The sequence below is a fragment of the Paroedura picta genome, chromosome 17 (genome assembly GCF_049243985.1).
Source record: "Paroedura picta isolate Pp20150507F chromosome 17, Ppicta_v3.0, whole genome shotgun sequence".
Classification (NCBI taxonomy): Eukaryota; Metazoa; Chordata; class Lepidosauria; order Squamata; family Gekkonidae; genus Paroedura; species Paroedura picta.
This window is the reverse complement of record NC_135385.1, coordinates 21,863,188-21,876,787: the sequence shown is the minus strand read 5'-3', so window position 1 is coordinate 21,876,787 and position 13,600 is coordinate 21,863,188. Positions and strand designations below refer to the sequence as shown.

General features: G+C 46.3%; 1 protein-coding gene across 1 annotated transcript; it reads left to right on the top strand.

Moving 5' to 3' along the window:
* Positions 1–1,311: 1,311 nt before the first annotated feature.
* LOC143827210 (cytochrome P450 3A21-like) lies at positions 1,312–13,357 on the top strand. The gene is made up of 13 exons (XM_077316600.1): positions 1,312–1,484; positions 3,431–3,524; positions 3,880–3,932; positions 4,798–4,897; positions 5,146–5,259; positions 6,150–6,238; positions 7,451–7,599; positions 8,627–8,754; positions 9,621–9,708; positions 10,034–10,194; positions 10,890–11,116; positions 11,844–12,006; positions 12,798–13,357. Exons 1-13 carry the CDS (start codon positions 1,411–1,413, stop codon positions 12,885–12,887), a joined length of 1,530 nt encoding a protein of 509 aa, XP_077172715.1. The 5' UTR covers positions 1,312–1,410; the 3' UTR covers positions 12,888–13,357.
* Positions 13,358–13,600: the final 243 nt, after the last annotated feature.

Below are 13,600 nucleotides of genomic sequence, written 5' to 3'. Positions count from 1 at the left end.
ACATCACATTTGCTAAAGGCTTCTGCCTCAAATATGTTTACCATGAGGGTGGGGCTACCCACACTAGGCTTGCTTGCCTTTGTAAAAGACTACATGTACACACAGTGGGACAAGTGCTCCAAAAACACTCCTGGAATCAGGTGGCATGGGAAATATTTATTCAATACAGAGGCCGAGAGGTTCCCAGGACAGTCACACACACACACACCAATGTATAGGGACAAGATAGTGGCGAGCTACATAAACAGATAAAATAAATAAAACCGGCCTGCACCATCACAGAGCTGGCCTCCTTACTAATACGAAGAATTAAAAAACGGCTGGACAGAGCTGGAAACAACTGAATACGCACTCTATAACTGTACTAACAAATCACTTTATTCCCCCTTCCACTATGACGGAGAAATAGCCGTGAACTTGGATGGTTTTAAATGCAAATGCTTAGTTTTAAAGGTTTTTAATTGTTTTGACCATTGTAAATTACAAATCATTGTAAGCTGCCCTGAGCCCTTGAGGAAGGGTGGCATATGAATGAATGAATGAATGAATGAATGAATGAATGTTAAGACTAGATTCTCCCTTGCAAAATTAAGTCAGAAGGAGTGGAGAGGAAACCTCAATCTGTGGAAAGAAGGGAGGAAGCTTGGTTTTGTATCTCCCCCCATCTCATTGAGGGAGGTGGCAAAAACCAGCTTCTATGCAGTGGCAGCAGCCCCAGGGAAGGAAGCAGGGGAAAGCCAATTGCTCATGGGCCAAATAGGAGCTCTTGACAGGCTGGTTCCAGCCCATGTTTGACACAACTCCTCTAACCACTATATCACACTGGCTCTCCAGAATTTGTGACCTGTGCATCCAATTTTTAAAAATATACTTTGGTTTGTCAAAATACAATGCCGCCTCAGGTGGAAATCGTAAAAGGTAGCGTACCAGCAGGAAAAAGAGTCATTCTGGGAAATCAGCAAGGCTGTTACAAAGCCAGGGCCCTCTGTTTTGAGCGGGGTCCCATCATTCTAGGCCCCCCCAGAGGGAAGAATATTCTCCCCACTGTACTGAATTTGACACCCACTGCTCCTATGTGGACATGACAGCGTGACTCCAGCACAAGGTTTACGTAACAGTGAAATTGCTGGCTGTTCACTTTATTTATCCATTGATATATTTTTTTGGCAAAACTTTATGTACCCTTGAGATTAGGTGTCTATTGCACAATCTTCCCCAGGTTGAAACATTTCTCCCTCTTGGGGGGTGGGGGGGAACCAGGGTTCCACCCCTTTCACGGGACATAAAAGGCCAACGTTCTCCGAGTTACCTAAGCAAAGCTGACAAATCTCAAGGGTGCCCACTGGCCTCAGACTTTGTACTCTGCTGAGGCTGTCAGCGAAGACTCAGAGGGAGAGCAATCACAGAGCAATGATGTTTTCCCTTTCAGATTTCTCCATCGAGACGTGGGTGTTTCTAGCTGCCTTCGTCAGCTTAGTGATACTGTAAGTAAAGTCATTTTGACAAATTGTTCACACTCTTTTGCTTTCTTTCCCAGGTGGGTTCAGTATCCGTATTTTGTTATCTTTGGGGGGGATGGGAGGAACCCAGGTGAAACTCTGCTATATCGGACCAGAGTCTCATGCTAGGACCAAATTTATATATGCCGACTTCTTATGGCGGGACCCGCTTCTAAATTTATGGCGCTTTCACCCCCACACTAAATCATGCACTTTCAACCCACTGCAATGGGATTTAACTGTGTGAAACAGGAAAGCCCACTTGCAAACAGTCGCTGAAGTGGAGCAAAACTGCTTTGTTTGGCACGTGTGAAATCGCCCTTAGTCTACTTTTCAGGATCCACTTGCAAAGTGTCTCCACTTTACTTTCTCCCTCCCCAGTTAAAAACACAAGAATCTGACATCAGCTAAAGCAGAACAAGTTGATCGGGTTTTCCATCTAGCTATTGTTGGTTTTCTGAGCTGTAGGGCCATGATCTAGTAGTTTTAGCTACGCTGGCTCTCATCAGTGTACAAGCTCCACTACTGCTTACCCTTTCCGGCTTTTTAATGTACTTCTTTTTATAAGTGGGCTGAGTTTAGCGATATGAGTTTATCGCTAGTCTTGGATCGCTGGAGGGAAAAAACATTGGCAGGGAAAATTTTTAAAAGTCTGGCTACAGGTAGCTTGTGAGTGTGTGGCTAAATGTTTTTAAATATGTGTGTCCACAGGAGGAGATGCTGAAAAGGTAGCCAGAAAGTCAGTGGGGGCGTGCCAGGAAGGAAGGAAAGGCAGGAGTAGCCACACATGCATTGAGTTGGCAGTCTTCTACCCTGCCCAACATGTGAATGTCTACCTGGGCCTGTTCCCCTCACCAGCCTCACAGTGGGGAAAAAAGGAAAGAATAAGTCTGTCTGATGGGGGGGGGGGAAGAAACCTTGAACCCTAAATGAAGAGCTTCCTTAATGAAAACACAGTTCAGAGTATAACTGCCAGTCCTGCTTTGATTTCTCAGCAATAAATATCACGGGAGAAATGTTTTTTATTTCTCTCCCCTCCCTCTTTCCTGGCCTTTTTCCGTCTTCTTGCCTGCAGCTCGGAATAAACCTGGGGAGAAACTTCGATTCCAATCCCCCCCCCCCTTTAAAAGATTTTTTAGCTGAAGCCTTTAAGGCACCTTTTCTACAGGAGCACCTATTCCTTTATAAAATGATTGCTTTTCCCTCAGGGTTATCTCCCTCTCTGAAGATTCCTGCCAAAGCGGCAGGCTTCTGGGTTTTTATCAACTTCGACTCTTATTAAACAATCTTACAAAACAGCTATTTGGGTGGGCAGAGGGGCGGCAGTGAACATTTCCCCCTCCCCTCCCCACGTAAATGCTTAATTCCCAAGTTAGCATTAGCAACTGGGAGCCTCCAGGAAAAGGGTTCGGAGATCTTTCATCCCTCTGCTGTGTTCTATTTATTAAGGGATAGAGCGCTGGCGGTTTGAACAGCTAAGCTAATTTGGCTTTAAATGGAACACAGCTATTTTTAATATCAGCTACAACCAGGATTCTGTTTTTGTCTTCTACCCCAGCAACACAATAACCCATATACAAATGGAGGATGCTGTTGGAACTGGTGTCTCCATTTCTATATTGCTCCACCTCAAACTCCAGCCTGGATTACAGCCACAATCCAGAGAGAAAGGTTAAAGAGTTATTCTGCGTATAAGCTTTTGTGCTTATGCACACTTCTTACACCGCACGCCCACATGAAAGCATAAACCCGGATTTAAATTTGTTGGTCTCGAAGGTGCCACTGGGTTCAGATTTCATTGCATGAATCAGGGATCTTCAAACTGGCACCCATGCAGCTGCCTTATACAGAACCAGACCGATGGTCCATAAAGGTCAGTACTGACCAGTCTGAGTTATGGTAATTTTTCAGAGTCTCCCTTTGTCTTACAGGTATGGCATCTGGCCTTATGGGGTCTTCAAGAAACTCGGCATCCCTGGACCAACGCCTATTCCTTTCTTTGGCACGGCACTATCTTATCGCCATGTAAGCTCACACCTCAATGGAAGGCCTTAAGGCAAGAGGGTGGAGCCTGGAAGTATGGGGGTGGAGCTTGCTAGTCACCTGCTGGGTGGAGATGGGTGGCTCAGAGGCGAAGAGAGCCCTGAGAGAACTGTGACCAGCTCAAGGTCACCCAGCTGGCTGCATGAGGAGTGCAGGAAATGATCCCAGAGCTGCAAATACACCCCCCTCTTTGGCCCACATTGTGGATACCCCTCCTTTTCTTGGAGACCCTGAAAAAGAAATTAAGCCCCTGAAATGTTGGAGGCAAAATCTGGTTTGCATCTATTTAAAAGAGCAGGGTTGCATTTTTGATTGAGCATCAATATGTCCTTTGCAGGGGTTAATGAAGTTTGATGAAGATTGCTATAAGAAATATGGAAAAATCTGGGGGTGAGTATGCAGGTCCCACCTACCCCCCTCTAGCGCTGTAGCTGCAAAGGCTCCAGGCTGTTAATTGGAAGGGGCAAATTACAATTAGGAGAGATGTAGTTTTGTCCTTCAAGGGTATTTTGGCTATCAGGAACGCCTTCATTTAGAAAAGGAATCTAATTAATTTGCAGCGCCCTCTCCTTGATCACCCCACCATTTTCAGAGTAGAGGTAGCTAGGTGAGATTACCCCCCCCCCCCCCCGAGTTTTAAACCAGGAAGAAGAGCTTATTCCACACAGATTGGATAAAGCAGTGTCAATGAACTTTAGAAGTAGATTTTTCTGTTTTACCTGGGAAAATCTAGCTGCGAAAACACATATAAATGTCCAGCCAGTGTAGAAACTGGTTTTTGTACTCATCTTCCTACTACTCAACACAGCCTCAAGGCGGCTTACAACCAGCTTCTTTTCCTCTCCCTACAACAGACATCCTGTGGAGTAGGTGGGGCTGAGAGAGCCCTGAGAGAACTGTGACCAGCTCAAGGTCACCCAGCCTTCTGCATGAGGATGACTGAGGGAATCAAACTCAGTTCTCTAAATTACTGTCCCCTGCCCTTCACCACTACACCATGTTTTCCTTTAATGACAGCTACTTCCGAGTAACGACAACTTATGCGAGAGATGTCACATGTCTCAGAGCAAACCCAGCCACCTGATCCAAGCTGGCCCAGGTCCAATTGGGCCTGTCCGATGCTTTTGCAAGAGAGTCAAGCTTTCTAGACAAGAGCCGGGAACTACCAGAGGAGACAGGAATTCCCACAAAGCCTATTCCACTGGGCAAGCAGTAGTGGATGGCCCGATTTAATCATCTGAATGTTTTGGCCTAGGATTTATGACGGTCGGACTCCTGTGATGGCAATCGCAGATCCAGCCATCATCAAAACAATTTTGGTGAAGGAGTGCTATTCCACCTTCACAAACCGCCGGGTAAGTTCTGAGAATGGTATAAAACCACTCAATGTTTTGATCAGTGCATTTTCTCTCTCCCCCTTCATCCAAGAAGCTCAGGGTCTGTGGTGTCCTCCATTCTGCATTTGATACTCATGACCACCCTTGGTAGAGTTGCTAGTCCCCAGGAGCGGTCGGGGGGGGGGGGGTATGCCGGTTTCTCTAGAGAAAGCCATGCCTATGCAATAATAGAAATGCTCTCTCTCTCTTTTTGCTCTCCTGTGCAGGACTTTGGCCCTACCGCTGAACTGGAGACTGCTGTTTCAGTAGTAAAAGATGAGCACTGGAAGAAAATTCGGACGGTGCTCTCGCCAACCTTCACCAGCGGAAAGCTAAAAGACGTAAGAACCACGTGCAAGAAAATGGTTTTGGAGTACTATTGGAATTGGAATACTAAAGCTCTTATTCCAAGCCCTAACCCACTGAGTAGCTTTCCTATTAAGCATATTAAGGAGCAGTATATAACCAATTACCTCTTCTTCCTACCACCAAAGAAACTGTATATTATCTGTGGGGTTGCCAGGTATCTCTCCTGGCTACTAGTGGAGGATGGGTGCATAGGTTCCTGCCCCAGGTTGGGAGACTTCTGCAGAGAAGACAGAGAGACCTCAGTGGCATAAAGCAGGGGTAGTCAACCTGTGTCCTCCAGATGTTCATGGACTTCAATTCCCATGAGCCCCTGCCAGCGTTTGCTGGCAGGGGCTCATGGGAATTGTAGTCCATGAACATCTGGAGGACCACAGATTGACTACCCCTGGCATAAAGTTCACCTTCCAAAACTGGAGAAAATATATTAAGGGTAGTTTTTATTAAATTGATCTTTGGTTGTTTCCTATTTCCTTATATTTGTAGCCCTGGGGTCTGAGCATCTTAAAGATGCCAAGAGACCCTTTTTGATAATTTTGGATGATGCAGGCTTCCATGGTTATCCCACTGAAACATCAGTTGATGGCCTCTTCTTTGTTGCACTGGAGTTCAATAAACAAATGCCAATTTTCATTAGCATTACAATTTTGTCTGCCTTCTATTACTCTGAAAAAAAAAGTCCTAATTTAGCCATAATCGCAGCTTACTGCTTTTTTTCTTTTAAAAAGTTTCTAATGAGTTTGTTTTGTATTTTTAGGCTGTGTTGCAGCTTTATAGGATAACCTTGAGTGTGGAATATATTAAGCTTTCTCTCTATATCTCTATATCTCTCTCTTGTAATTTCTCTTTCTTCCCCCAAACTCAGATGTTTCCCATCATTGTGCACCATACAAAAAGCCTCATGAAAAATATCCATGCAAAAATGGAGAAGGAAGATCTGGTGGACATTAAAGAGTGAGTAACTGCCAGAGACTGCGAGTCAAGTGTCTCGTTCATCATTGGAGAAACCGGGCGCTGCTTTGGGTGGGCAGGAGAGCACGTACTCCTCCAGGTGATGGATAGCTCCACCTGGAGAATGAGGTGGAAAAAGGGAAATTTAGGAGGGTTGCGAGTGAGGCTGGGGGAACAGCCTCCCGTGGAAAAATGATGCCTGAGCCACTAAGGCCTCCTTCGGACCGGAATAGATACAACTGGAAGAAAAACCTGGCAGATTAAAAAAGAAACGTCCCCCTCTTTTTCTTCTTAAAGGGAAATGGTTTTTCTGTCCCACTGAGGCCAGGCTGAGCCTTCGGGGCAATAAGCAGCAGAACTGGCCAATATATACAATTCTTTCAGCTGGAGTAGAGTATTTTTCTGATCAGCTGCAACAGAGCTAGACCAATGCCCTGTCTGCCTCAGAGGCAAAGCAAGAGGGAGGGGAAGGGGTTAAGCAGAATTCTGTGGTGGGATTGGAAGGACACAGGAGAGCCTGGCTCAGGGAAAAAGCCATGAAGATATGGAACAGGGAGGTCAGCAGATAGGGGGAAGACCCTCTTTGCTCCTCCCTCCTTCTCCTTCTTAAACTAGAGCCCTCCCCAATTTCTACACAACTGGGACAATATCTGGATTTAACAATGCATATCTGCAAGCATCACATAGAATTTGAGCCTCAAGCCCCCCAGGGCCAGCTTTAGGGAACTGAATCCAGGTTGGCTTTGGGGGTGAGCAGGACCTGGGAGAGCTCCCAATGGCCTCCCCTGAGAAAGTTCAATATGCACTGAACCTATAAGAATAGGATGATCTAACAGCTTTGAAAAAATCTGGACTTTAGTTGCACTCTCTTAAATTAATATGCACATTATTTAAGTTAAATGGGGGGGGTAAGTGTGGGTCTGATTTAATCGTTGGCATGCTTTGCACAGGGATGTTTGTTTAATGCGCACGCATCATTACACTGCATGCATTACATGCATTACACTGCAGGGCCTCCTTTGGAGCCCCTCCCCCACTTCAGGAAGCGAGGGTCTCTCTTGGAGGCTGGCATCATCCCCACCACTAACACCACAAATTGGGGCCTGAATCGAAAAGGACAGCTTCTCCACAATGAGCCACTGTTCACAGCAAAAAGCCAATCAACCTGTTTGGGGATTTCCCCATCTGCCTCTCCCCTTCCCCGCCTCTGTTTAGCCTCTTTGGAGCATTCAGCATGGACGTTGTCACCAGCACCTCCTTTGGCGTAACCACCGACTCCATGAACAACCCCGACGACCCCTTTGTCAAGGAGGCACAGAAGCTTGTAAGGCTGGACTTCGCCTCCCCTCTCTTCCTTGTGTTGTGTAAGCAGCTGCGTATTCCACATTCAGGTCAGGTGGGTGGGTGGGTGGGACTTGGGGCTGTGGGGGCGGGGCTTGGTGAGGGGCGGGGCAGACTTGCTTCTCTGGCCAGGGGCCTGCCTTGCTCCTCCTCCACCACAGCTAGTAGTCAAGTCCTCAAATTTTATTGCACTAGGCCATCGCAAGATCAGGTAGCGATAAAATTGTTCAAAACAAACACAGATGATCACTTAACCAGTGTAAAAATTATGCTTAACCCATACCTTCTGCTCATCAGCCCACAGTATTTGCCACAAAAGGCCAGCTCGAATCTTTCTTGTGGCCAAAGCAAAGGTGGCAACCCTCTGTGTCACAAATGGGTGAAATCAGAAAGCAAATGCCTTAATTTATCATGAGCTGGAGAAAATGCCCCTGGAATAATTTTATTTAGACATTTCTTCCTTGGATCTGTGCACCCCAGCTAGTAAAAGGCCCCTGTCCAGCCCTTGGATTCGGAAAGGCATGAAACCCCCTCCTCCCATCAACCACCATGGGGGGCAGGGGGGCACATGCAGTGGGCTAGGGCAGCCAGAGCATATAGCCACCCGCTTTGTTCCTCCCTCATGAGCAGAGAAGGGTCACCGAAGGTTGGAAGCAACCTGACAGCATTTTAAATACACACACCCAACCTCCCATGCCTGAAATTATGGCGCAGATTTAGGGGAATTCTTTCCCCATCAACAACATGGCACAGAGGGTTGGGGAGCAAGGAGGTTCATGGTCGCAGCAGGGGTGGCATGAGAAATGTGCTGAGTATGAAACCACCTTTCTGTGAAGTACTGTTCAGCTTCCCTCGGGTCTGTAGAACCCCAAAACTCTTAAACGACACAATATCCTACCTATAGACTGAAATGAGTCAAGATTGCTCTTATGCTACCAAGGGTGTAACTACACTATGGGGCTATAAATCTGCTCGGGCCTAGTTTAACAGCCCTTCCTTATACCCAGACAAATTCCTTCACATGACGCTGCCTTCTTCCCTCTGCCCTAGATGTCCTCCCATTCCTAAGACCTCTGCTGAACATGATGGGAATGAGCATCTTCCCCCGTGGTGCCACCAAGTTCTTTGCAAAATCACTTGCCAAAATCAAGGCAAGTCGGGAGAAAGGCACTGAAAAGGTAAGAGCATGAAAGAATGGGTCCCCTTATCTCCTTGGCCTTCTCTTGAGTTAATTCTGATGCAGTATTTGGAATGGAGAACTAAGCACAGTACTGATAGTACAAAGCAACATAGGCCTGGCTGAGGCCTTTTACGCACCGGTGTTTTCCTGAGCTTTTCCCCTGTGTTTCCCTTGGGGTTTCCCCCTAACTTTCACTATGCACATCTGCTGGGTTTTATTGTTTCTGCATCCATGTTCCTCCCTTCAGTACTCAATTTGCATTCCCATAACTTTTTTTCTGGGTTTTTAAAGAGTGGTTTTCTCATGGGCCCCCCCTTTTTTCACTCCCCGGATCAAGGTAATTGACAAAGATAAAGATTCCCTCAGATTCCCCACCATGTCCTTTTCTCACCTCAACCATCTACATTTGAGTTGTTTGCCCCAGTATGCAATTTCTGTCCAAAAGAAGCACATCTAGCAATCTTACAGGCTCTGCTTATTAATCCTCCTATTTGTTGCCAGGCAGGAGAGCAACTGAGGAGAAAAGAAAGGTGGGGGAAATAATCCTACCGGAGTTAGGCAGCTAGTTTCCCTCGCATGTTATACTCTGCCATTTTCTTGGTCGACCTGCCTTGTTTCCTGTTCCCCTCAGCAGGGAGACTGCCTGCCTGATCGATTTCCCACACTAGTCTACCAGGTTATGATATCTGTAGCCGGATATCAAAATGAAATCCAGTGAAATCTTTAGCTATGCTTCTTTCCCAACAGTAGACTTCACTGGAATCAGCCGTGAAGAAAGTGTTGTTTGGGGTCCCTGTCTCTTCTCCGATGGGCAGGACATCCCAAAACATCTGCTGATTTCTGTCCTGTTGTTTGTGCTCTCAGGGCAGAGTGGATTTCATGCAACTGATGATAGACTCCCAAAAACCAGGCCACACAAATGGGATCAACGGGGTAGCTCACTCGGATAAAGGTAATATTTGCAAATCGTTCAGAACTGAATGGGAATGAGCAAGGTCTCAGATGCCTTAATTTATCATCAGCGCCGGGCTGTATCTCCTTGGGAATTGACCTGTGTCTACATGGGGAGTTTGGTCCAATTTTTGTCCAAACTGGAGTGGATTAAAAAAAAGAAATATCCCATGATTTCTGGCTTTTCCCTTTCCTGGTTGCAGTCAGAGAATGTAGTGGATGGGTCATTATAATGTTATAAAGCTCATCTTTGTACCCACAACTGTAATGGATGCTGTATGTTTTTCGATTCTGGCCTTCACCTTTTTCTTGCTTTCCTCTGACAGTTTTGACCGACAGTGAAATCCTGGCACAAGCTATTATCTTCATATTTGCGGGCTATGAGGCCACCAGCAATATCCTTGGTTACATTGCTTATGAATTAGCGCTCCACCCTGATGCCCAGCAGAAACTACAGGAAGAGATCGACTCAGTTCTGCCCAATAAGGTACAGGAGGGCATCGGCGGATCTCCTTCAACTGTTCCACTTAGATATCACAGCCCCCGGCAAAAAAACAGATGGGAAGTAGTGCTAGATAATTCAGGCACCTCTGTGTATGTGCAAAGTGCCTCTCCTTCCCCCACAGACCAACTGCACTGTCTCTCAGCCTTCTACACACTTAGACTGACTTTAATTTTGATGCTGATGGAAGCAAGAAAATTCACCTGGGATTTTGAGTTTTGTTTCAACTGGGCTACTTCGTCTTATTTGAGAGCCTGTGTGTTGTAGTGGTTAAGAGAGGGGACTTTGATCTAGATAACTGGGTTTGATTCCCCATTCCTCCCCTTGAAGCCAGCTGGGTAAATCTGGGTTAGTCAGAGCTCTCTCAGCCCCACCTAGAGGATGTCTGTTGAGAGGAGAGGAAGGGAAGGTGGTTGTAAGCCACTTTGAGTCTCCTTTGGATAGTGAAAATCGGGGCATAAACACTTTCTTATTTCTGCTGGTTTGGTAACTGCAATACCCTCTTATGGCCACCTAAAATGGCGGTGCTGCTGCACAGCACAAAACAGGCCAACCGGAGAAAAACACCCCATCCCTGCCGCTGGAGTCCCTGGTTCAAGACCCCAGGTGTGTCACAGGAAGGGAAACTTTCACCTACTTCCCTTCATCATACACTTTTAAAACAATGTTGTGTCCCGAAGGCTCCTCTCAACTATGACACCGTCATGCAAGTAGAATACCTCGACATGGCAATGAACGAAGTTCTTCGGCTGTATTCGCTCGGCGGGCGGCTCGAGAGGGTCTGTAAGAAAGACGTGGAGATCAACGGCCTCACCATCCCCAAAGGGATGGTAGTAATGGTTCCACCAAACGTCTTGCATTTCGACTCCGACTACTGGGACGAACCCAAAGAATTCAGGCCTGAAAGGTAAACAATGAGATCCTCGTCTTTGCATTTATTCCTATAGCCCAGCAATGGACAGCTGGTAGCCCATGTCCTTGGCCCGTGAGCATATAGGGTTTTTTGGACTGCGGTTCTGAACAGTACCAGCCTACCCCCCTGCATTGGTGAGACCATCTTGCCTTCTTTCAGTGATTACTCTCTCTCCTTGAAGTCTGAGAACCCATCTAAAAAAATATTTATATTTCACCTGTACTCTGCTTTCCTCCACAGTGAGGGGGACCCAAATGCTCACTCCCAAAAAGCATCAGCTGTTTGATGTGGCTCTTTAAAGTCTTCAGAGGAGCCAATCAAGACACAGGGGGAGATTTGAAAAATACCAGGAAGATCTCAGTATGCTAATTACACATCTGTAGGATATTCCTATCCTCTTGAATCATACAGGCTACAGACCTTACATAGTCCAACGAAATTTCCCCGGAGAGTTGCTATGCTGTTACCTTCTATGTCAACCCACAGTACATGTACATATCCAAAACCATAATAGACTTGCGTTGTATTGGCTCGAAATGCCAGTAATTCTCTCTTTTGCCTGGCTGTTCTGACAGGGCAGAGTCTAACTCACGTCTGATACACAGATCCGTAGACCTCGATAGTGAATTTGCATCTTATATTATTAGCATCAGACCAACTCGCCCTTTCATGGATTGCAAATCACAAAGCATTTCCCCCCCGCTTGTTTGTCTGGAAACAGGTTCAGTAAAGAGATGAAAGACAAAATAGACCCCTACGTGTTCTTGCCTTTTGGAGCCGGTCCCCGAAATTGCATCGGAATGAGGTTTGCTGTCCTTATCATAAAGTCGGCTATGGTCAACCTCCTGCAACATTTCAGCATCAGGACCTGCAAGGAAACACCGGTGAGTGGCCAGGATCGATTTGGGCTTATCTAGACAGGAGACAGCCAGTTGGAATTAAATTGCGTTCTCCCGCTGTGGCAGAGACATGTTGTGCTACGAACGTCTCCTGCCAAAGACGGTACGGGGCGAATTTAACCTCTGGAGGAAACACTGCATTCTATTAACACGCATAACCCTGAGCACCCAGAAAAAAAACAACTGGTACATCCAGTCTTTGAGCATGTAGCCCTCTTCCTCCACATGAGACGAAGCCTGCATAATCAACATGCCTGTGTTTCTTTGTGCCTTCTGACGGGGGACAGCTACATACAGAATACACCCAAGAGGATGTGTTTCCTCTAAGATGATCAATCTGGGCTCTCAATGAACCAGCTACAAGCACCTTTTGAAGCCTACGGGGCAGAGGTCTATCACTGACTACTAGCCCCAGGGTACAGACAGAACATTTTGTCTAGGGGCAGTGATACTCTATCTTCTTTGTCCATGGGGCAACAGAAGGAGGGCTTGTGAAGTTCTGGCCCCACTGGTGGACCTCCTGAAGGCACCTGGGTTTGGGCTATTTTGTGACACAGAGTTCTGGACTGGATGGGCCATTGACCTGATCTATCATGGCTTCTTCTATGTTCTTATGCTCTCCTAATCTGGGACATCTGCAAGCACAGATCTTGTGCTCGATTTAGGAAAATAATCTTCCCTAACCAACGGTCTCCAGCGATCTAAGTCCCTCAAGAGTGTGTTGCCTGGCTTCTCAATATGACTGTGTGTTTTTTCCTCTCTGTTTGATGTCCTAGATCCCTTTGGAGCTGACCAAGAATGGAATCCCAAGACCCGTCAAACCTATCTTCCTGAAATTCATCCCCAGAGTCAGCCCCACAAAGTAGCAGAGTTTCTATCTTGTGACTCTTTCAAGAATGCCGTCATACAGTTTGGTGATTTTAGGCTCTTGACTTAAAAGACCCCTTGTATACTTCAAATGCAAAGCATCTAGCTCTATATTTTTGGGGAGGGCTCTTCAGTTGAATCCAGGCACCAAAGCTCTGGACTTCCACCTCAAAATCCAGCCTTGACAGGACCACAGAGGGAATATTATCTCGGCTCCTGCACTTCCAGATCTCCTACTCACACGTAACTTCTCGTTTGCATTTCCGGCATGGTCATGCCTTGAGATCAATTTGCAAAAAACCTCCCATGGGATTACATGAACATCTCAGCTGTCTTTTTCAAACATTATTGCTGGTGTGTGTGTGTGTGTGTATGTGTGTTAGTATGTACATTTTTTTAAACTGTATATGTATGTAATCATCCCCTTGTTGGTGGAAAAGCAGGAATAAATTATCTATTCTGAAAAGGATCGCACATGTCCAATAGTTATTTCATGAGGTTAAATGGGGGAGGGGGCAGCTTTATTTTTTTGAACACTTCCGTCCCCTGTAAAGGCTCAGGAGTACAGTGAAGTTCCCAGACATTAATAAACACACAAACAAATAAAGGGAATCTTATTCTCTACCACAAGCCAGCGAGGGGTGGTGGTTAAGAGCAGCGGACTCTAAATCTGGAGAACTGGGTTTGATTCCCCGCTCCTCCACATGCAGCC